The sequence below is a fragment of the Phasianus colchicus genome, chromosome 7 (genome assembly GCF_987193195.1).
Source record: "Phasianus colchicus chromosome 7, bPhaCol1.hap1.1, whole genome shotgun sequence".
Taxonomy (NCBI): domain Eukaryota; kingdom Metazoa; phylum Chordata; class Aves; order Galliformes; family Phasianidae; genus Phasianus; species Phasianus colchicus.
The window spans coordinates 4,043,301-4,067,299 of NC_143442.1; the positions used below are offsets into that span (position 1 = coordinate 4,043,301).

The 23,999-nt window shown below is 36.5% G+C and overlaps 1 protein-coding gene across 4 annotated transcripts in view; it reads right to left on the reverse strand.

The window, feature by feature from the left end:
- Positions 1-23,999, reverse strand: part of ARHGAP15 (Rho GTPase activating protein 15) — a 315,056-nt gene that overhangs the window by 132,869 nt on the left and 158,188 nt on the right. For all 4 annotated transcript variants that reach the window (XM_090143526.1, XM_090143525.1, XM_031590760.2 and 1 more), the window contains 3 exons: positions 23,717-23,815; positions 21,698-21,824; positions 222-344 (listed from right to left, as the gene is read on the reverse strand). In XM_090143526.1, the coding sequence (XP_089999652.1) occupies positions 222-344; positions 21,698-21,824; positions 23,717-23,815 (349 nt within the window). The remainder of the gene's footprint in view (positions 1-221; positions 345-21,697; positions 21,825-23,716; positions 23,816-23,999) is intronic.

The window sequence follows — 23,999 nt, forward strand, 5'->3', positions numbered from 1 at the left end:
AAGGAAAGCAGAAAAAAATAAGCATTAAATTTAAATATTTAAGCACAGATATATGTAACCAAATACTGATTTTTTCACTATATTTCAGCACTGCAAATTTTCCGAGAAACATCAACAAAACCATTTGTTCGATGCACATATGCCCTTAGCTGAGAGTGAAAGAAGCAAATTCATTTGTAAATTTTTACTTTTAATTCCAGAAACTATAAAAGAGAACACACCTTTAATCAGTCCTTTTTCTTGCAACGTTTTCAAGGATGGTCTTCGGGAGATAAACTTCTTTAATCTGCTTTTAACTCGGTTTCTGTCATTTGAGTCAGAAGCACTGTAGTTCAGCCTGAAAACTAAAGGAAAACAAAAGAAAAAGCCTCAGTGAAATTTTATTTATAAAGTATTAATAATAACAGTTTGCTCAAATATTCTTGGAAAGCAATGGCCAAAACCACCCTAGTAAAGTCATGCGGTAGGTCAGCAGTGTAGCTGGTTGGACAGTACAGAGAGTCTGATTAATACTTTTCTGAATAAACATAACAAGTTCACTCTGCTGGTTAGTTACAGAGCCGTATTTTTTATTGCCTATAAGTATTTGGATGGCTACCAGTTTACTCATGAAATGCTCAGGAATTCCACAAGTTTCACATGGATGATTTTTCAACTAAAAGTCCAGACTCCAAGTGTGTTATGCACTATTAGCTCCATGCTGCTTGCGAAGAGAAAGGATGGATGGTTACTCCACTAGCAAAGGACTGAGTTCTCTTGCCAAGATGGATTAAGCGTTATATATATATTTAATGCAGTTATAGAAATCATGGCTGTATGCCATGAAATGTGTGCAAGATGCATTAATTTATGGAAAGAAAAGTATTCCTGTCCTAATGATTATATTTTATTATATTTAGGCATTTACCAAACTGAGAAACATTTTGAGCTCAATTTATTCCTGCTCTGTGTCAAAAAGACATAGAACCCAGCTGCAGAAAATCCCCTGGAGGAAGTTTCAAAGGCATAAATTTAACAACTTCTCTGCTGAGGTGCTTACAGGGCACCATCACAGCAATGAAAATAGGCAGTATTAGCAGCAAGAAGAAATTCTGCAGATTGCTGGATGCTCCAGAAGAAACAGAGAAGCCATCGGAAGACCTGCATAGGTTTCCCTGGACAAGAAGATTTTTAGAAATTTCTGACAAACCACCTGAGCCTCAGGACTCTTGTCTGACCCTTGACTTGGTCTCTTTTGCCCTTGACAGAAATAAACAAACAAGCAAACAAACAAATTAATAAACAGACAGATATTTTAAAAATCTACCAAAGCAGAGATTCTCCACAAGCTGATCTTGCAGAATTGATCTGTTTTCCCTTTCTGTAGAACTTCCAAGAAGCTCAGGTGAACCTCATGATGTTCAACAAATCTAAATACAAGATTTTGCACCTGGTTAAAGACAACCCTTACTACCAATACAAGTTAGGGGGTGGAAGAATTGAGCACAGCCCTGCTGAAAAAGACCTGGGAGGGTACTAGTGGATGGGAAGCTGGACATAAGCCAGCAATATGCCCTCACAGCCCAGAAAGCCAAACATATCCTGGGCTACATCAAAAGAAGCATGGCCAGCAGAGCAAGGGAGGTGATCCTGCCCCTTTACTCTGTGCTGGTGAGACCTCACCTGGATTACTGCATCCAGATGTGGAGTCCTCAGTATAGGAGATACACGGACCTGTTGGAGCATCTCCAGAGGAGGGCCACAAAAATGGTGCAAGGGATGGAACACCTCTCCTGTGAGGACAGGCTGAGAGAGCTGGGGCTGTGCAGCCTGGAGAAAAGAAGGCTGGGAGGTCTCTTCCAACTTTAAGGATTCTATGATTCTAAGGACCCCAAATAACATTCCCTGCCCAGAGCAGATGTCCTCTATAATGCAATGATCTTCATATGGAGGATTCAGGGAAGAGATTTACAGAAAGCAAATTATAATCAAAATGATTGGGCCATTTTATAGTAAGAAGTTTTGCATAAGGTATAAACAGAACTGGAATATTTAAAGGTACACAAGTCTAAAACAATGGCAAGCTAAAATAACTGGTTAAACGATGATAATAACCCTGGAATATTGTGGTTTACATTACAAATCTGATTTTAACAGCCAAACTTATAAAATGGTTTACACTTTGCTGTTGTCAAGGGAGAAAAACTTGCCAAATTGTTCATTTTAAGTAAATAGAACATAGCCAATTAAGGAAAGCAATATTTAAACACATGCCTATGATGATCAGAGCATAGTTTGCTTCTGATTTCACTACTGATTTTAACAGAAGAGTGCTCCATTTTCCCACAGCACTAAAATGACCCCACACATACTTCCACAAACTAGTAATCGCACAGGACAAATAAAAGGACACTTTACTGGAAAATACACAGCTTGGTACAATAATCCATCACTTATGAAAAATAGAATTCACATTTTTTTAATGGAGCATTCTTGGAGCGATGTATCATAGAATATAAAGATTAGCATTCAATTGATGGCTGGTGCTTTTTTAACATTATAGTTGAGGACTTTTTGTTCAAAATTGAGCAATCCTTGGCAGGGACAAGCTAAAATTCCAAGTCACTTGGCCATGCTATAAAAAGAACAACAAATGGATGTTTCTAATTCTGCATCTTAATGGTACTTTGAAACAGTGAAGTGAATTGTACTTAGTTTTGGGACTTTCTTGTTGCTTCGGGTCATTCTGTCCACAGCAATTCATACGTAGATTTGGTTTTTCTTGACTTACAGTGTGAAGCTTACCAATTGCAAATGATGCAGGACTGAAAATATCTCAGGAGTGACTTTAGATGCCTGCCACATTTCACATTCTGCAGGACTCTGGAAAGCTTTATGCCCACTTTAAGTACATTCTTAGCTCTAAATGTACACAGAATTTATTAAGATATTTTAACTGAAGTGAATATGGTAATTCTGCAAATAGCAAGATAGAATAAGCTAGGATATGATAACAAGGTAAAGATCTCTCTGCTTAGAAAAATGCATTAACGCAGCCAGAATTTTCATACCTTAAACAGCAATTATGGTGTTAAAACTACATCTAGAGGTAGGAATAATTATTGTCATAGATGTTTTGCATTTTATAGGTTGGGTGGTATAGTACATAGCTAAAAACAGCAGCAAAGCCAATTTTGATGATTTTCTCATTTTATTCTATTAAGCATGACTCACCAGAGGGAAACTCCAAATCTCCCAGAAATTCAAGGGTTTAGATAGCATGTTCCAAATCCAAGTTTAGCCAGAAATATTCTTGTTAGGACCTCATTTAGAAATAACCCTTCTCTTGCCAAACCATTCTTCTCACATTATCATTAAAATGACTTTGCTATCATATTTGGAAATAGAAAGAGGGCCAAATGCTACTTCGAAGAGAGGGAAAAAAAATCAGAAAACTGAAAAGCCACTATATATATATATAAATATATAGTTTGTAGTATCTTCTTTTTAAAATTTCATGTTGTGGATTTGGGCAGAAGATGCCTCCATGAAAGAAAGCTGATTAGCTTCAGGCAATGCAAAAAAGTGGAAAGCAGTTCAGCACAGTATTTGATGAAAAACAGGACACTTAAGGTTCTAAGCATAGAATAATAGGAAATAAATCTAATACTTGTTCTCAAATCCCGGGCATAAACTGCCCAGCTGTGTCATCTGATTCTTTGCACTAAATAAACTGATATCCTCTATTTCTGGAGCTACTTGCATCGACAGAGCCACACAAGTGCTTTGAAACCAACACAGAACAGAAGCATAATTCCCCTACCTTTACATGACTCTTTGAAGTATTTTTGCATCTTACTAATAATATTCAAGGGAGATAGAGAAACTACAGGAGATGGGGCATTTTTACAGTAGACATAGGGGGAAAACCAACAGTAAACACAATATTATGCTAACTTCTTTCTGCTGGAAGTGGCTGTAGGATACTCCAACACAGAAGCAAAAGCATACCTGGAGCACAGCTTGGAATTACACAAGCTTGCATTTGGATTGGAATAAACTGGGTCCCCTCAGACGTAAAAAAAAAAAAAAAAACCCAAAACCAAAAAAAAAACAAAAACAAACAACCCCCCCTCACGTTTTTTTTATGATTTTGGTCAGTTTATTAGGGAGGTATTTATTTATTCTCCAGGTATTAAAAGATAAATGAAAAAAAGAAAGCAAGTTCCTTTCCTCAGGCAATTTACTATCTGCTCTAGAATTAAGGTACATTAAATCATAACAGCTTACCACATTAGAGAAGTGTAATACAGAACTGGTACAAAAAGAAAATAGTATAAGCAGGGCATTAGGCATAAAAGAAAGAACTTATTTGTGGCTCTTGATGTTAAATAGCATTGTAAGAGCACTGACTGAATTAGGAAGGATAACTAGAGGCTAAATTCTCTGCAAAAGAATATTAAATCAAGATAAAAACTGACCTGTCTTTTGGGGGGCCTATATAAATCCTCTGAATACTTATTCAACTCCAAAAATCTAGCCTTAATATTCCTAATAATATATATAGCTTTTACACAAGAAGACAGGCGGAAGGAAAGAATTAATGCATTGCTCATAAATCACACCATTTTGCAAAAACAGCACTATCAGAGTCGATGGAACTTTTGAGATTTACAGATGAAGGATTGGGTGTCATATCTGAATGCACTAAATGTCTATATGATGCAATGATCATAAACATATTATCGCTTGAGTAGGCTGAAGCAATAGCTAACATAGGTGAAGTTGTGAAAGCCTTTCTTTAGGATTTTGGCATGGGCACAACTGAAAGATGCAGAGAAGGCTCTAGACCTTTAAGGGGAAAGGTTTATTTAAGTGTTTGTTAAGTGATTACCTTCTGTGAATTTAGTAGAGAAGTTGTCTAAGGGCCACAAGTGTTGTACCTAGACAACGGATGTTTAGCAGAGTCTTTCCTGGGTGAGACATTCTAGGCTGATCCTGTATTCAGAATATAAAATATTTTAGTATCTCCTAAACAGCTTCATATCTTACTGGATTTTCTAATGACACGTAACGTTATCTCACACTCCTTCCAATGACTTTTCTTTCACTTTTAATTTACAAAACATTTATACCAAATCACAGGGGTTTACCTATGATTAATTCCTGCCTGGTACAGTATATCTGAACACTTTTAATGTGTTGAAAGCATTGGTTTTTGAAGAACTATCCATTAATGACTTTCTGAACTGTGACAATGGATATTGACAGTACTTGTCAGACTAAAGCACTATTGATTGTCTCACATCATGTGTATAGAAAAAACAATTTCTTTCAAGTACCTCTTCCTAACTGAAATACATTATGATGATGTCTATCTGTTTATTAGAACACCCAAAATTATTGTGTGTAATTCATTTGGATGGAAAGGATTGAAGAGTTGCAGTCAGAGTGGATAAGACACAAAGAAATTCACAGTTTTATATTAGTATCTTCTCTTCCATTAGTCTTGTTCTGCAGGTGAGAACTAATCTGGCCTGTGCACAATTTATTTTAATATTCTCGATGACTTAGTTCTTAGAAATGGAGATTATTTATAGTCAACACCCATAGTTAGGATTTAATAGCTGTTTTCCTAAGGAATAGTAAAAGGAATAAGCTTGACCATTCAAAATCCAGAATATCCTGACTAAAACCTAAATACAATACCTTACATATATAAAATGATCCACATGTGAATTGGCTTATCTGCGAGCTCACATCTTGAACTACTAATTTTTCTAAATTCTTTACATGGTCACATACAGTCCTCATCAACATCTTGCAGGACTGAATCAAAGCTTAGATGGTTGAATGAGAGGAAGAGCTAGGTCTCTGCAATATCAAATAATGAAAGGCTTACAGCACTAATATCACATATGTGCAAAAGTGTTAATTGAAAGGAGGTAATCATTTAATTTCAAAGAAATCAAATGCTTAATTGCTGAAAGTGCCTCATCCTTCTTGAGAATTGTATCTGTAACTTGCAGAGGTGTATGACTATGCCTACATTCCAGAAGATGCTGTAACTTAAAAATATATAATGACTCAGGACTTAAACTTTTATTGGATTTCACTGGAACTCAGAATTCAACATTTTATCCTATTTTCTTGGCTTGCAGCAGAGGCAAAACTACTGCTTGTCCTTCAGGGGAGGAGCAGCATGCATTATTGCCTGAATAAATGACCACTGTTTCAGCCAGCACCAAAGTTTTGGGAGTGAGAAAATCAAGTCACTGCTTGCTGCCTTCTCTTTGTGATCCTCTGAGATAGAGTCAATAAATCCTGTTCGCTTGGGATAAAGTATTCACTTCACCTACTTTGTTGAGTTAAAGACTTTTGTCAATCATTTATTTTAATCCCTTTGGGAAGTTCCTGGGCAGGTCTCATGAGTTCTCCCCACACTATAATTACTATATCCTTTTTTCAAAAGAGCAAAATGAGAGACAAAAACAGGGTCTGCTTAGAGGCATTACACAAATGATCGGTGGGGAAAATACAGAAATCAGGCATTACCCCTAATCCCTATGTTTATGATAAGCTTTAAAATTACAGGTTTTGTGACTGCACAGGGTAGACTCAAGAACTGTGGCATCAGATGACAGACTGGCTATCACTGGCTGGGAGATGCTAGGAAAATTTTGTTTTCATGGGCACCAAAGGACGCAGAGTCATTCAAGTTTACGGTCTTAAAACACATTATTTGCCACAGCGACTATATCTGCATTTGCAAATGTTTATGAAGCACACTCAGAAATAAACAATAGGAAAAAGAAAACAGTGATTATATAGTGCAAATAATTTTGCTGTAATATGACAGCCTAACAACTTAAGTGCTCAGTATTGTCATTACACTTTGTGAAATTTGTGAGCATTAGCAGTAAAGATTCAATAAAATGACTGTATAACTCATATTTTGCATCACGCTCTGATGCATATAAACTTTTTTAGAATTTGGTCTCTCGCTAATAATAAATGGAAATAAATGAATAGTGTGTATAAAAATATCATTGCACATTTACATTGTGAAACAAAATGGTACTCCCTATGCAGATTTTCTTAATGGCATTTGTAGCATAAATATTTAGAAAAGTAAGGAAATATTTCTTTGCATGCCCTGGGTTAATAAAGGAAGATCATACCAGACTAAACCGATGTCATTCTTCAACAAAATAACTGTGAGTTTTTTGTTTGTTTGTATCCTTGTGTTTATTTTCATAAAAGAGAAATGCAACAAACAAAATCTATCTGGCTTCTGTTGTGACACCAAATGGGAAATTATCAGTTAAACTGGAGAAGATGGAGAGAACTACAACACTAGTAGTGAAATGGCTCAGAAAAGCACAAGATACTATTGCAAGTTCCTACATATTCTTGGAATTGATCTTCGTTTTTTGATTAATAATTTCAATATAAAAAGGTAGGAGCATTCAAAAGTATTTGTGGTTGAGTCACTACTAGGAAGCAGCATCAGTTCAGAGGAGAATCAGGACATCAGACAGTCTTAGTGACTTTATAATGGGAAGCTGAAGAAATGCATTAGATCTAATAGTATCCAATGCCAAAGAGGTATACAAAATATTTCTCTTATGAACTGGAAACTCCACTATTAGAAACATGAAAATAAGTGAGACACCTGGGTAGATTATTTGGTTGTAAGTTCACTGATCCATTTGTGAATAGTGGCCATAAATGGAATCACAGAATCCTGAAGGTTAAAAAGCCCTCTAAGATCCAGTTCAATCTCAACTCACTCCCACCATGCCCAATAAGCATGTCTCTCAGTGCCACATCTCCATGGTACTTCAACACGTCCAGGAATGGTGACTCCATCACTTCCCCAGTCAGCCTGTGCCAATACCTCACTACTCTTTCAGAAAATATTTTTTTCCAAATATCCAATTTTTTTTTTTCTTTTCCTAATATTCAACCAGCAAGAGAAACAAACTCTCTGCTTGAGGCCCCAGTGAACTTCTACCTTGGAGGCTGTCATACATGAAACAGGTATTCAAGTCATACAAAGCATAGGCAGTGCTGTGGGATTCACCAGTGGAAAGAGCTGAAAGAGGATGAGGATTTTGGCTAGAAAATGGCTGCGAAGGGCTGTGATTGTTCTCTATGAATTTCTTTGTGGGGGTAGAAGAGGAGCAGGAGAGAAGAACAGGACACCAGGGAGGGAGAAGAGCTGTTTAAACTGAAGAACAATGTTGGCACAAGAATAGATGAGTATAAACTGGCCCTAATATGAAGTTCTAAAACGGCCTTTCAAAGAAGCCATGGTGGTAAATAAAAGAATTTAAGATGAAACTTAATAAATTTATGAAAAGGGAGACAGAGCATGGTACCTTGTGACAGGAAGAACTGGACTAGATCACCCAGGACACAACAATTCTTTCTTTATACAATTTTTTTTTTTTTTTTTTGTATTGTCACACCATTAGAAATGCTATTAACCACACTTACTTGAATATAAAAACCACAATGTCAGAAATCAATGAGTTTGCTTTATTCGTACAGTATGACCAGTTTATGTTCATCTAATGTAAAACATGTGGGACTTGGCTGGAAGCTGCTGCAGCATACAGAGTCAGGCTGCTCAGCCTCTAGGAAGAGAGAGTGCTCTCACCAAGCCCGTGCCAAGGATTAGGACTCCTGACACAGCCAATTTGCAAGAAGTGACTGTGGTCCTATACTGTTATGCAGTCCTCATGCATAGGGGAGTATAATGTCATAGGACCCCAGACTGCTATGGACACATTTATTCTTGAGCATCCTTTGGTAACCAGTTTTTTCAGGTAATGAGTCATCCTGTTACAGATGGCTACAGCGTCAAAAGACAGGAGTGTGACAGAGAGGCTTTTTGAAGTTCCCTTTGCAGAGCACTGCTAAATTTCCCAGGAAAATACCCAATAACTCAGATTACCTAACATGTAGGAATTGAATAGCAGCCCTGAACTTCGCTACCTGGGTGGCTCAGTGCTATTCATTTCCAGCAATTTCAGCCATAGAATCTCATCCAACTCTTTTATAAAATGCAATAGTTTCAGAGAAAAAAGAATGGTAGCATTTGATTTAATGACTTTTGAAGTTGACACACATAATATAAAAATATTATTTAAGCAGAATTCCCAAAAGAAAACAAACATGCGATTAAAGGTTGAGGAAGACGGAGCAAGTAACTGAAGATTACTTTCAGATCAAGTTGAAAAGTAATTTACAACAAGCAATGTATTCAGATATTTATTTTGTTTTGTTTTGTTTTTAGAAGACAAAGTCCTGTTTTTCTTCTATTCAGGAATATTTGTCAGTAACTTCCAAGTCTTTAAGCTTACCTCCCGACTGAGTTAGTCTGAAAAAAACCTTTTCAACCTTTCTCATGTAATGTGAATAGTCATCATTAGCATTAAATTGCTCAGTCAAAAGGACAAGTAAGTTATAGGGTTCCTTTCTCTACAAGGAGAGAGCTTTATACTGAAAAAAAACCCTTCTGAGTTGCTGGGTACTGCCAGTCATGTGTGCCCTTTTAGCTTCAAAACCTATGTATAATTCTACCTTATGCTTTGGAAAACAAACTAATTATCTGTAAAGAACAAGGAAAAACTTGCATTACTGTATTTATATCACCCTTGTTAAGAGTCACACAGATTATTCATATATTTAAATTTAGAAACACACTCGGATACTTTGCTGTATATTTTTTTCAGATCCGATCTAAGGGATCTCTCCAGAAAGAATATCATAACAAAGAATTTCCTCTTTATGATGACTCTCATCAATTATATTTTATACTTCTACATTCTAAAAAATACCATATTTTAAAATTTAATTATATTCCCATTACATGCAACCTCCAATTATATTCATAACTTAATATTTTTGACCCATTATGAACTTCTACTGCTTCTCAAGCAATAAAGGATAGATTTAATTTATAGTGTGTAGATTATGACAACCAACATGTTAAAATTGTTATTTTCAGTGAGAAGTGGTAGCAACCCTCATTTGCTGTTTCAAATCATAAGTTCCAGTATATTTTTATCTTCTAATATAGCAAATATAGTATGTGCTACTGACTGTAGAAGAAAAATTCATGAAGGAAAAAAGCACAAAAATTACCTTTAAAGTAATCAAAGAATATTTAGTCAAGGATTCAAAATCCATTTGCTCTACTCTGTTTATACATCCACTGTATCAAGTTATCCCTATCTCAATTAAATCATTAGAGTAAGTAGAACAGAAGAAAAGGATCACCCAGGAGCTCTTTTTTTTTACAAACAGAATAACCCAATGAATTAAGAATCCTGTTTACTTCTTACCTTACTACTAAGTTCTTGTAGAAATTCCCATGAACATAAATGTAAAACTTGGACAAAGCGAACTTAACTTCATTTTATGTTTCCAGATAAATGATTTCTATATGTTAAAACACAACTGATTTTCAAATTTTTTGGCTTGCACCATAGTGTCAGAGTTGCATGGGAAGGACATCCATTAGAGGTTCTTAAAGATATCCATAAAATAAACATAAGAGCAGAAAGCAAATCCAATGGAGAGGATTATAGCTTTTGTGTGAGCCTGTCATGTAGAGCCTATGGGGTATTTTTGTTTGTTTGTTTTTCCCACTGACTATATGAATTTTCTAACAAAGATCAGGTAATAAAAGACTACAGTTCTATTTTGTCACAGTTATAGAAAATGTATATTGCCCTCTCTCTTCCTTATGCCACTGGGCACTGGCCAAGGTGTACAGTGGTCCTGGAATAATTCTGGCTTTCTAGATCATGCACTCACTGTCTCATAACAATGGCAGGTACAGTCTGATGATTCACTGCCATCACAGTCAGATGGAGAGCAAAGATTTGGGTTGGTGTAGATAAGACCTGAGTCTAAAGAGGACACACAGATGTGTTAGCAGAAGGCATGAGTGACTGGGACCCCAGAGATGAGCATCTCCTCTACTGCTAGTGCAAGGGCCTTGCTGTAGCAGACAGCTGGGACCCCAACTCTGCCTGCCCCTTGCATAGGTGCTCAGAGAACAGACCTTCAGAGACACAGAAGGGCATCCAGTGACATTTTTTCAGTAGTTCATTCAGTCTTCAGAACAGCTGTGCTGGAACATTTGTCTGGACAGGCAAATGATTGCTATATATCACAATCTTTTCCTGAAATAAAATCAGGCCAGTCATCATAACACTGAGACACTTCAATCAGCTGCATATGGGGTTTTCATGGGTGCACTGACCCTTGCTTTGACTAGCCATGGTTAAAACTTGGATAAAAGAGATACACCAAAAGACTGTTCAGCTTAAAAATTAATGTTCCAGCTGACAAACTGCACAGGGACTTAACCTACTTTGGAACATATTTAATAGCATAATTTAGTATCTAAAAAGAAAAGCAAAATAACTAATGATGGACAAATTTAGAGGTCGAATCTAGTTCAGATAAACATTCAAGAGTTCAGATGTTTAACCAAACCTTATCTTGTCCATGAAAAGCCTCAGCCTAAGAGCTCTATCAAATATAAGCAAAGCACAGAAGATTGTGGAAACTTTTCCTTACAGAAGGAAAACTCTATTATCAGGAAACAGCACCTTATAGCAGCACTCACATGTTAGGCATTTAAGCATCAAAGCAAAAGCAAAACATTTTCAGAAAAGTGCTTCATGGAAACAGCAATATTTGGATGAAATCCAATACAGAGAAAAGAAAATAATATTAAAGGAAAAGATAATTCAAATGCAATTAGACTATCAACCAATAAAACTTAATCTATGTTTGATAGATGAAACCTTCCAAGCTTAGAGTGAATAAGGAAATGAGAGATCAGAGGACTCTGCCTTTTGAAGTCTTGTTGTCCAGATCCTGGGGACCATTATCTAACTGAGTACTTTAAAGACATAATGAATATTCTGTCACAAAATAAGAAAGCTTTATTACTGTAATGACCTGTAATTTGAGCAGCAAAGATGAATTCTAAGTAAATAACTGTTTCCAAAAGGTAAATTCTACTAACTTAGTTTCTGGACTAATACTTGCTTTTAAAGAACTCTTTCACTTGTTAGCCACTGATAATGGAAAGCATCACTCTTGGGGACTCTGTCCTCAATTCACCAGTCTTTAAATGGATTTTTAAGAAACCTATCAGCTGAGATGAGACCTGTGGTACTATTTCTCATGCACTTGCCATATCTACTACAGTACCCCAGAGGAAAGTAAAATTCAGACAAATGTTACAGGAAGCCAATGGTACTTCAGCGTCCTTTCATTTTTCTTTCCCTTTCTTCATGCTACCACCTTGACTCCTCTTTGCTTAATCCTGTCCTTCACCTTTTTCTTCTGTATCTCTCTACCAACCCTCTTTGGCAATTTAATTCAACTGACAAACTTACTTGTTTCATCTTTGGAACCCACATTCAAGTGAACAGAATATTTTTTTGAGCAAACCTTAAATTCTCAGTGCAGAAATGAATAATGCCTATCTTGCACTGAGAGTAAAGTTGCAAAAATAAATGAAGCATCATACGCTTTGTAATTTTGCCCTAACTCATACTACCCTCGATCCATCATAACCAATGGTCTTCACATAGCACTTTAAAACAATTAAATTACTATGGTATTTTCATTATTTCTCCATTAATTTGTAACGTTCTTTTGTGGTTTTCATTCACACATGAGCTAAAATACCTTCATGTGACTAAAGGAAGGAAGGAGCATTATCATGCTCTATCATACATCAGCAATTTTACACAGTCAAGAAGGACAAATAAATCTATATTTTCACAGCAGAAATGATCCAAAAAAGACCTTGTTTTTGAAGGAAAAAAAGCTTTATTAGTTCTTGGGTCACATCACAATGAGGCAGAATTTTATTTAAATGAACATATTCACATTCCAGATAGAAGACTGCCAAAGAGTGACCCTGAGGTCTGTTTAATTCTTGATCAACTTTGGGGCCCTTCCACCTAGCTTTTCCCATGACAAACCCTACAAGTCACACAGTTCCTTCACTCTAAATTTAATATTTTATTATATACAACCACCAAGCTAATTTTAACTTGCACTGATTTATATTTTTCTATTTAAAAAAAAACAAAAATGAAAGAGTGAATTCCATTTCACATGGCTGTTGGATATCCTTGCCTTCAACGCCCATATGGAAGAAGTATGAACTGAAACTGGGACAGTTTCAGAAAAGGAACCTGGACATCAAGAAAAAGAGCATCAGTCTTTCATAGGAAAGACAACCACAAAACTCAGCTGGCTTCATCTTAGCAAAACAAGAAGGAATACGTCTGTCTTTAAAACAATTTGAGATGGTAAAGTTAAGATGGAAAAGAAAATCTGAAAATAAAAAGCTAGATAAATTGTGATAAGAGAATGCATTCCTACCACAAGTCCATTAAAGCTAAATTTTAGAAGAATATTTCCAGCATGAAAACACTGAAGTTTTGGAAAATTCTTCCAGCATGAGCAGAGGGGCAAGCACATTACTACTGAATTTCATTAATTATGAAAGGAATTGAATGAAGTAGTTGTTTTCAAGAACTGGGGAATTGATTCAATGCTACTAAAAGTCTGTCTGAGGCAGATAATGCCATGTTACACTTTTCAATAATAGTAACGCAACTGATTTCCTCCTGGGTGAATCCTGGGCACACTTAAGACAATGGCCAATGGAATTAATTAAATGGAGCCAAATATCCTTAGTGGGGAGGGGAGGTGCTCATCTGTCATAGTGTTCTCTTCAGCATCAATATTTAAAGCCAGCTAGTTGGAACCTTTTACTTAATTGAGAAACAATACAGCATTTAACCCCTCAGTAGCATTCCACTCATAGCCTTTCAGAGGAACAATTGCAGCAGGTATGTGCTATGGGATGAGCATATTCTGCTGCAAATGTGCACGTCTACAACTTCTTACAAAATGCCCTTGTGCACTCACAAAGGAACATTCCTTAAATTAGGAAGATCTCTTATACCTTACATAAGATTATGTATCCCACCTACCAATGTAGGAAATAAGCTTTTTTTTATCGTACAGGCTCTATTACCTACTGAAGAGCCTTTGGTTAAAAAGTAATACAGGCTATATACCCATCTTTTAAAGAGAGCAGTTGTAGAAAATATTTCATGCCAGTAGAAGTTTTAAAGTTCTCCAACTACATGTATTTTAGTAAGTTTGTCCTCAAATTGTTTATCTGGCACATCAGCAGGCAGCTGGTAGATCAAATAGGAGATCCTACCAAGCACATTCATTTTTAAAACATTAATACGCCTAATCTAGGAAAGAGTAAGGTGCTTCCATCCATTAAACTCGTCTTTAAATATTTGGGATAAGAGGTTATAATTTAAATGAAATACATCCTCCAACCTGCAAGGTACAAACGCTGAAATGATTTCTCCATTGGGAAAAAGGTGAGTCTGGGCAGTAAGTAATCCTATCTAGAGCCTGATTTATGATGTCTCTAATTGAGCTTAAATTAGACTTTTATAACCTAAAAACCTCCTTATTTCTGTCATATTCCTCCCAAAGTACCAGGAGGATTGCATCTGGATTAGTTATAAATAGCAGTGAAACCTCAGAATACAGTGTAGTCTGAGAATCATTTTTCTGGCTTCAAACTTGCAATCAGGGTAGTCATTTCAATAATTACCCCAAGAAGTACCAGAACTACGTTCACAAGAATGACACAAAGTTGTACCATCTCTCCCTTCCCAAAGAGCAAAGCTCAGCTGGTCCCTGCACATCAAAGGAATTGACCTAGGTAGCAGAACATGGAAGGAGCCAAACTGCTCAACACCCAATACTAAAATGCTGATGTGCTAATCATGATTTCTTCATGATTGCTATTTCTTTGTGATTTCCAAAATATAGCCGTCTTAAACACTGAGTCAGAACACGTAGCTCACTACAAAAGATCCCAAGTAATCATTACTACAAAGGCTCTATTCGCCCCTATATCAAATTTATTTAGTGCGCACTAATAAGGGTCTGTTTTGTTAAGAAAAATATACGGTGTCTCTCTCGTCTTTGGAAAAAAGAAGAAATATGGATTCGCAACTCTTTTTTTTTTCTTTGTTTAAACTTAAGTCCTTCAGCAGTGTTTTGAACAAACCTAAAGAGATTTTAAGACAGACATTTTGTATTATAACATTCCCACGGGTCATATGCATGATTGTCTTTACTAAAGCTCCTTTCAGTCCCAGTTGAATAAATACGCATTTTATTTCACTAATCTTGAAACAACAGGAATAACGTTTACCCAGGTCTTTTATACCTCAGAGAACAAAACAAATACTACAAATCTTTAGAGAGAAAGGATATACAAAAGGGCTTGAGGTGAATGTTTCAAAGCAAATACTCTTTAAATGATGTGCAAATTATTTCAGCACTTGAACATGATTTATGAAAGGGGATTAGTCCACTGAAACAAGAACCTGGTTTAAACTGTTGGGTTTCAAAGTCAAAGATGAGAAGTGTTTGCTGGAAAAGGCAGAAGAAACCAGATAGTAATCTACAGTGAGCATTTCTGACAGATTCTCTTCAACTAACTCAATCTTCCATTAGCTATCACTGTCATTCATACTTAACTCTGCTGGACAGTATAAAATACCTTCTTTTATGATATAACTCTCCATAAAAAATGAAGTATGCAATAGTGGTAATTAAGTAATAATGAGGTAATTAATAACTCTCTATTTACTAGCAGACCCCATAAATGAGCACAAGGAATATGAAACAATTAACAATTATCCAAGCTCAAAGAGATAACTTTTACAGAGTTGTGTGTCAGCGAGCAGACCAATGAGTCACAGGTTACATCTATAATAATATATTATATTCTGTTGTAATATTCCCACATACTCTTCTCATAATGGGTAAGAGCTACTCTTAAGTACTATAAAAATGATCACTTTTATGTAATTGTAAAGATTAATAAGTGAGCTAACTTCTCATGGTTCTATAATGACCCTGCTGTTCTAGTAGGTAAAGGAAAATTTAATGATCCTGCTCAGATATGATTAATATCTAACTTTTTCCTGACTAAAAATCTGGACTTGGTTCAATAAAAATGAATTAAGTGAACACGTACTGATTTCCCTGCCAAACGTTTATATGGAACTTGGTTATGCCCAATTTAAAAATATGCTTTTTCAACCCAAATAGTAATCTCTGGAAGAATTTTGGAAAGTGAAGTAGAAATAAAACAAAGAAACATGAAATAGTAATTGATGGAAAAAGAGTATTCAAATTTGGGAAAAGTTCATATTTATATGAAAACTAGTCACAGTCAATTGTAATTTAGACTGTGACATAATCTCCTATTTTCAGCAATAGTAACACAATTTGTTTCTGAATTTGGCATGCTTTGTTTCCAAAATACAAATATTATTGTATTTTTGTTGCTGAATCAGTATTTTCTTAAACTTTAAGAAAACCTTATGCCTATAGTCAATGCTGCAGGAAAGCCTGAGACTAAAAATAAGTGAAAAAATAAGTTTAGCCCTTCTAGTCCTTATAAACATCCCCACACCTCCTAAACCAGTGTGTTGCATTTTCTTCTGTGCTCTTTGTGTGATTCAGTACCTGGAGATGACTGCAGTTCTCTTGATGCAGTAAAAATAAATGCCAAACATACAGGCTGAAGAGTGAGAAAATTAACAATGCAGTAGAAGCTGCATATTTGCACACAGTTTGAGTGTTGCTTTCTATTTTAGTTGCTGTTGATAATGCAGAGCTAAAATACATTGCTATTTTATATTTGTTGGTTTTATTAAACATAATAAAAGTAACCATACCCAATGTTGCCACTGTAAATTAATAAGACTCCCTGAATGGCATCTATTTGTCTTTGAACTTTGTATCTAGATAAAATGGGATGGGAAGGGGAAAGAAGCACCACGCTGAGAAAGAAAGGGTTAAAGCTTTGGAGATTTCACTGTTTCTTTTCTCAAGTCCACTAAAAAAAAAAAAAAAAAAGTTTTCTGTTGCTGTTTGTGTTCTTTTTATTGTGGTTTTTGTTGCTGATACACTGTTCCCCTCACATTGCAGTCTTAGTTATCTAATAAACTGTATTCAGAGACGATTCTGGATACATTAGCTATTATTTAAGAATATTTACATGATATACTGCAAGTTTCAAAATTCAGCTTTCTGAAGCAAATGAAAATAAACTAAATGAGTAAAGTAGCATTAGGCAATTTTAGAGCACACACAGCCCTCGGCTAAATAATAGGTACTGGGTGCCTGACTTTAATCTTTTAAGAAATCAAAGCAGATTTCAGACACCCTGATTTTCTAGCAAATACCTCTGAATGCAAAACAAAATTATGATCCATCATTATTTTTTTATTATGAAAAAGATGCAGGGAGGCATATTCTGTTGCAATTGTTCCATGGGGAAGCATACGAGCACTGCAGCAGCACAGCGATGCCCTGCCCTTTGGCGCTCAAAAGGCCCATAGCCCCCAGTTGAAAGTGCAAGAGGAATGTAGGTAAGCAAAATATCATTATTTGAGTTGGCCAGTGGCCAGAATGGCTAACACCCCAATCCTAACGAAGAAGGGAAAAGAATCCCAAGCCTGCTGTTTAATATGCATGACATGTCGGCTCCGCTGTCAACTTTTCCTTCCACCCCCTGCTTTTGTCCGCTTTTTCCACCTGTTGCAACTTGTCCTTACCCAGGCTGAGAGCTCGCCAAGGCAGGAATTTTCTTACTTCACTGTCGCATTGTGTCTGCCACAATGATGCCATGATCCCCGACTACTCCTATTGAGACTCCAAAGACATCATGAATAATGCTGACACTGTGCAGCCCATCAAGACTTCCCTTTTCACAAATATATAAAATAGCATATATATATATACATATATATATATATAAAATCTTGACACTATAATTGAGGCTCCCCAAGCTAGAATTCAAATATGGAGAAGAGTTTTACAGGATCTGCCTCATGGTTGCATGACTAACCACCAGATTTTCAGTAAAGTGTTCTTGAAGATAAGAAAAATATGCGAGTAGAAACAATAAAAGTAATGCAATTCAATCTTATCAATTCAGGCAGTTCCAGCTTTTATGTGGCAAACAAGGAGATCAAATTGCATTTATCTAATATCACAGATTTTTTAAATGTCTAAAATATTTAATTATTTTGCTTTGGCAACCCAAAGCTGAGGAACAGATTACTGTTCCCACTACATAAGGAAATAACTGACAACAATTAGTATTTATTCTTGTTGCTTTTGTAGTAAAAATAGAATTCCATCACTTTCAAGGAAACCTAAAATATTAATAAGAATGTGATGAACTGAGTAAATGTGACGCCATAAGGAAATGATGGAGAACAAGTTGGAAATATAGTGCTATGGGAATGTATTGCATTATCAAGTTTGTGATTGTGCATTTTGACAAGAGCCGCCCTCAGATTGATACGGTAGCCAAAGGGCACTCTTCCTCCTGCAAAGCCGTTTGTTTCCATCTGGAAAAGGGGGAGTGGAAGGGGATTGATCCCCTCTGACAATCGATAGTGACTCAAGCCCAGGCTCTTCCACAAGAGGTCACTCCTGAGTGGCAAAATTCCCAGAAAATGGCCAAAATGTGAACCAGACAGTGACCATGGAGAGAAAAAGCAGCGTTAAGCACACTAGCATTGGTTCTACCACCTACAATTTGACAATTGTGGCAGCTCCTATAATCCATGCACGCAGTAAGGTCTCTTGATTTTTGTATACATGCACGGTTTCTGAGAACCTTGTGACGCATAGACACATTCCCTACGCACTTAATCCTGTGCCCTGTTACGTGTGGTACAAAATTAATATGGCAGGCTACTCACCAGGAGACCATATTACAACTGGTATAAAGTAAGAGGGGTTTTGGCTGCTTAAGAGAAACCTAGAGTCTGAATGATACAAAATTACTTGGAAATTATGAGATCTACCACTAATTTTAAAAGCTGAACAGAAAAAGACTTGTTCACGTGGAAAGGAGCAGCGGAGCAAGGCAGATTTCTTCAAATGAACCAAATGCACACATTTTCTAATGGCGGAGATTGCTAGGTGAAAAACATGCTTTCCTGAGCAAACATTCTCTGCATAAATTAAACCAGAGAAATAGTTGGTAGCGTCAAATAAATAGCAGTCTCTTTCCATGTATTTAAGAGTGGGATAACAGATTTACATATTTTGGTAACAGTCCTCAAGGCCATACTCAGTTATTTTTCAGCTCAAGAAAGCTTCAATTAAAATACAAGTTGAATCCACACTGGATGAGAAGCCACTGAAAAGCTGCATGACCAAGAGGACAGACATTGTGTGAACTTTGGAAATTGAGTCTGGCAGTTTAAGCCTAATTTTCAATGAAATTTGTGTCTACAAGTCAAAAAGCGTAACTGAGAATTACCATTTGTCCTTGTAGTGTGAGCAGAAGCAATTAGGATTATACAGAAAACCCATATTCTGTCTACTTGGTCTCTAGGAACAGTCTCCCCAGTTTTAAATTAAAGAGAACATTCATTTGATCACTTTGAGAGGAATATACCTGTCTTTCACATGCTTGTGCTGCTAAAAAGACCAATGCCACAGCAGTACTTACTCAAAAACTGGACTTTTTTTTTTTTTTTTTTTTTTTTTTTCAGCTCTTAAATGCAAAGAAGGAAAATACAAATGAATGAACCACCACCTGAATATTTCAGTAACGATGACTGGGGATCGAAGTAACTTTTTAATAGGCATCATTTGCTTGTTCTTCATGCAAAACTGGAGGGGCTTTAAGCCATCTTTAAAAAATTTCCTTTGTTTGGATTTGACGTTGGCAGCAGACAATAATAAGAGAGTACTATAAAATTACAGAATCGTTAAACTTTGCAAGAACTTTATAAACACACTTGCAGATATTGCACATATCTTCTCTGTGCTCTGCAGTCAAACTGGACAATGAAACGACCACCTGTTAACTGCTAACAATGTGTCATTACCAGTTCTCATGCCTTTTTAAAGCAATTTTGGCTCTAGCTGCCGATAATTCTGGCTACGATACTTGTGTGAACATTAAGGGCACAGAAAGCCAAAGGCAGAAAACTGACAATACAGTTTGTGCTTAGACTACTAATAAGTAAGTGAATAATATGATTTTTCTAATTCCACATAATTACTAGATCTCAAGGGGCCAAAAAAGTTCTGAATACATATTTTAGAAGCAATCCAAGCTGCAGTATTTAGATACCAGCTTTGATTCACAGCAGATATTTTCACGATTTTTAATAGTTTAAATAGCCTTGAACAAAACGAAGGTTACTCACAATTCTCTAAGGTTTGAAAAGAAATGTAGAATAAGTCTATGACACTGCTCGCGTTCACTTTTTCTGTTTTGTTTGACAAATTATCAGTTAAAGATATGTGAGAAGTCAAAATAAATAAGTGAAATTTTCCCGAGTGATGAGGCAATTTACGGGTGTTTTGCTATTAGCTGCAATGAGAGCAGAATCAGGCCCTCCAAACTTACTGCGTTCTCCGTCTCGTTTTTTCTCCTTCTGAGAAATGCAATGTTATATACACAGCATAAAGGCATTGGGACAATTTCTTACAAATACACCCAGGCTACTTTATATTTTATAACTGATAGAAAAATCTTTAAAAATATATTAAAAAATATCTTTAAAAAATCTCTGAGATGGTAAGAAAACAACAACAAAAAGCTTTGGTCTGCAAAAAGAGACTATTTAATGAATCTCAGTATCTGCGTTTGTGCGAGCGCATGCATGTGTGCATATATTTATGAATATGTGGATAATTATCATTAAAAATAGCGATGTCGGGTCTTTTTATTGTAACTCTTTTCCTAACATCTCAGGCTTTGATCCTGCACGGAAATGCGTGCAGGCAAATTCCCGCACAGAGCGTCAGCACCTATAGGTATCTCGGAGCAGCACGCGGGGCTAAAGCTGTCACGGTGCTTACATTAGCAGCACCATGCGACTCCTGCCAAACAAAGAAGGAAAACAATGATTCGGGAGAGGGGGTGACATTTTAAAAAGCTCAGTGGGAGATTTGGGGTCGCCCCAGCTCCTGCTGCCCCCAGTTCCACAAGCATCTCAACACAAGCTGGAAGAGGAAAGTCTCCGTGGGCTGAAGCCCACCCCTACCGGCTTTAGATCACTTTCTTTGGTAATCATACCAATAAAAATCCACCTTGATCCCTGAAATTTACTTTCCATACAATTACAGAACCATCCTTGAATGTCGGCTAGAGAGGATATGCCAGGTCTTTCAGCAATACAGTGTATAAATATATAACAGACAAAATTACTCTAGCAATTTGAGGTATTTTACTAAAATGGAAACAAAGCAACTGCAATAGACCATTAGCATAGGACTCATGTTGCTTATTTTTAAAAATAAATGGCTTGAATAAATGTCTTTTCTCCTAAACAAATTTATTTCGTTTAGGAGGGAATGTCACCCTTTAAAAATGTGGAGCTAGTAACTGTCTTTACTTAAATGCAAGTTATGTATATCAGCCCAAAACACATTCAGCTTTACAATTCTCAGTGATCTTCCTTACATTCTGTATGTAATAAAAATTATCTTACCCTTTAATGGCGTGCTTATTTTACAAAGGGGAAACAGAAGGAAAAAAAAGAAAAAGAAAAAACAGAAAGAAAAAAAATCTTACTTAAAGATTTTCTGTGTTCAGGCTTTGATTCTTTGGATTCAGTGTCTAAGCTATTCAGTAATTCAGTGCTGGAGGATCTTCTGAGTTTGAACTCCAAATTTCTCGATGTACAACTCCGTTCTTTTGGCTGGGGAAAGAAAATGTATATTTATATCTATGCGTGCTTCTAATAAAATTATTATTTGTATGAATGCAGCAGGAGATTGCAGAATGCCAGCACAGAATAAGGAGCTAATAGACACAGCAAGTGATGCAGTGAGTATATTATTTAAGGGAAGTGTAATGCAAAATTTTTCATATGGCAAAGCTTTTATGCCCTGACAGACTGATCTTAATTTCTGAGATAAATTCCCATTTAAGTAAGGAAAACAAAAGGCCTGCTTCCTTAGGCCTCAGAGACCAAAATGATTTCCACATTGTAGGCTATTTCCAAATTATTGCAGAGAGGAAGGTTGTTAACATAGCCTTTCTGTTTTAGATAGTCACAGTAAATGTTCTTTCAAACACAGTTGTTTCAAACATCTGTACAGATTTGGGTTAAACTCTGCTGGTATAAGCTCAGGGAAGAGCAGGGCTCTTTTTCTGCTACTCTAGTGGTTATGGATGAGTAGTGATCCCAATGTTTGTCACAATCAGGAATAAAAGGAGGAAGACACTTTTTTTGGCTAATTACACATCTCCCCCCCCCCCCATTACGCATGGTCAGGTGAGATCTGCTATCTTGATGGCTGGGGAAGTTTTAAAACTAGAACAAATTTAATGGGTGAAACTGGTCTAGCCGTTGGTTACCCTGCACATAGCAGGGGGGTTGAAACTAGATGATCATTGTGATCCTTTTCAACCCAGGCCATTCTATGATTCGATGAAACCTCCAGTGAGTGCTATTGGTGGCATCCTGTCCTGGGCATGCAGCAATGGGACAAGCCCTGCCCTCTGGTACCACCACTTTGCTGTACGTTGCTGTGGCTCACCGTGCGATCTGAGCTGCCAAAGCCATTATTTTACCTCTTTGCAGAGCAGCGCTGAAACAATAGTTGAGTCTATTAGATGCTTAGCTGAGTAGTACACACACAAAAAAGAAAGTGCTCTGAGTCTCTACGGTAAACTCCACCCCAAAATCTTCAGTGGGATATCAATATCCTTGCATAGCCAATGAAATGCGCACTATGAAGACATACATCATCAGATCAAACTTTTCTTGGCTGATTATAGCCTCAGGGTAATAGAATGTTTGCAGCTCTTTAAGGAAACAGTAGCCCTGCTCAGGTTAACCCTTTCCAAGAGACTGACTGTGCCCTCTCTGCCAATTCCATTTCAGAAAAAAAAACTTTGAAAAATGCAATAAATTGGGGCAATTTTCTCTTGTCACATTCTGCGGTGAACAAGGGAAGTCAATGCTCCCCCCCAAAAATATGTTCTTGGAGCAGGCAGAGAAGGACATCATTTGGAATTTGTACTGAGAGTGCAAAAAGAGAAAGAAAAAGCTACAGCTGAATCTGGTTTGGTAATTAAAAACTGTTTTAATAAAACGCAGCCCTGCTTACTTCTTGTAGAAAAACCCCCAGCTTTCCTAGGAGAATAACAGCAATCAGTTACAAAGGAATATTATTTGCTAGTGTTATTCTTGTGAATAAGTAATACAAAAATTCATAAAAGGATCAAATGTAGTAATAGTTCTATTGAAGATTATATACTGTAGGCTGCATAAACAGAAAATGCAAAAATTCATTAGTTATTAAGTGCTTGTGTGCTTTTACAACCCTCAGCAAACCAATGTCCTTGTTATTTCAGAGAAATAAATGTAGCGTTGCATTTCAAGGCAAGATTCAAATGACATTTTAGTTCAACAACCTTGTTTATCTGGCATTTTTCAGAAGATTTGCATATTTTTGTACCCTTCAGATACAGGAATGTCTAGCTAGTTGCTAGCTGCCTAAAGCCTACAGAGATGCCTAAGCAAATGAAGTTGAAATTGCTACATCTTAATTAATAAAGGTAACAGCCAAAACAAATACATACCAATCTGTCAATTGCATTTTTGATAGCATGGAACCAATCCAATATGAGAAAGTCGATATCCGACTGGAGGAGGAACTCATTTCCTGATACTGTCGTGATCTGGGGGAGAGCACGGATGGTGACAGGTAAGTAAAGTGCACAGAACAGATCATTTTCTGCCATTGTCTCTGCTACATATCCAAATGCTTCCCTTTGTATCAATAATTATCTCCCAGAGTTACCAAGGAGTTTTGAACCTCTGTCTGAAAGCTGTTTAGGATATGTCACAACAAACGAGATATTG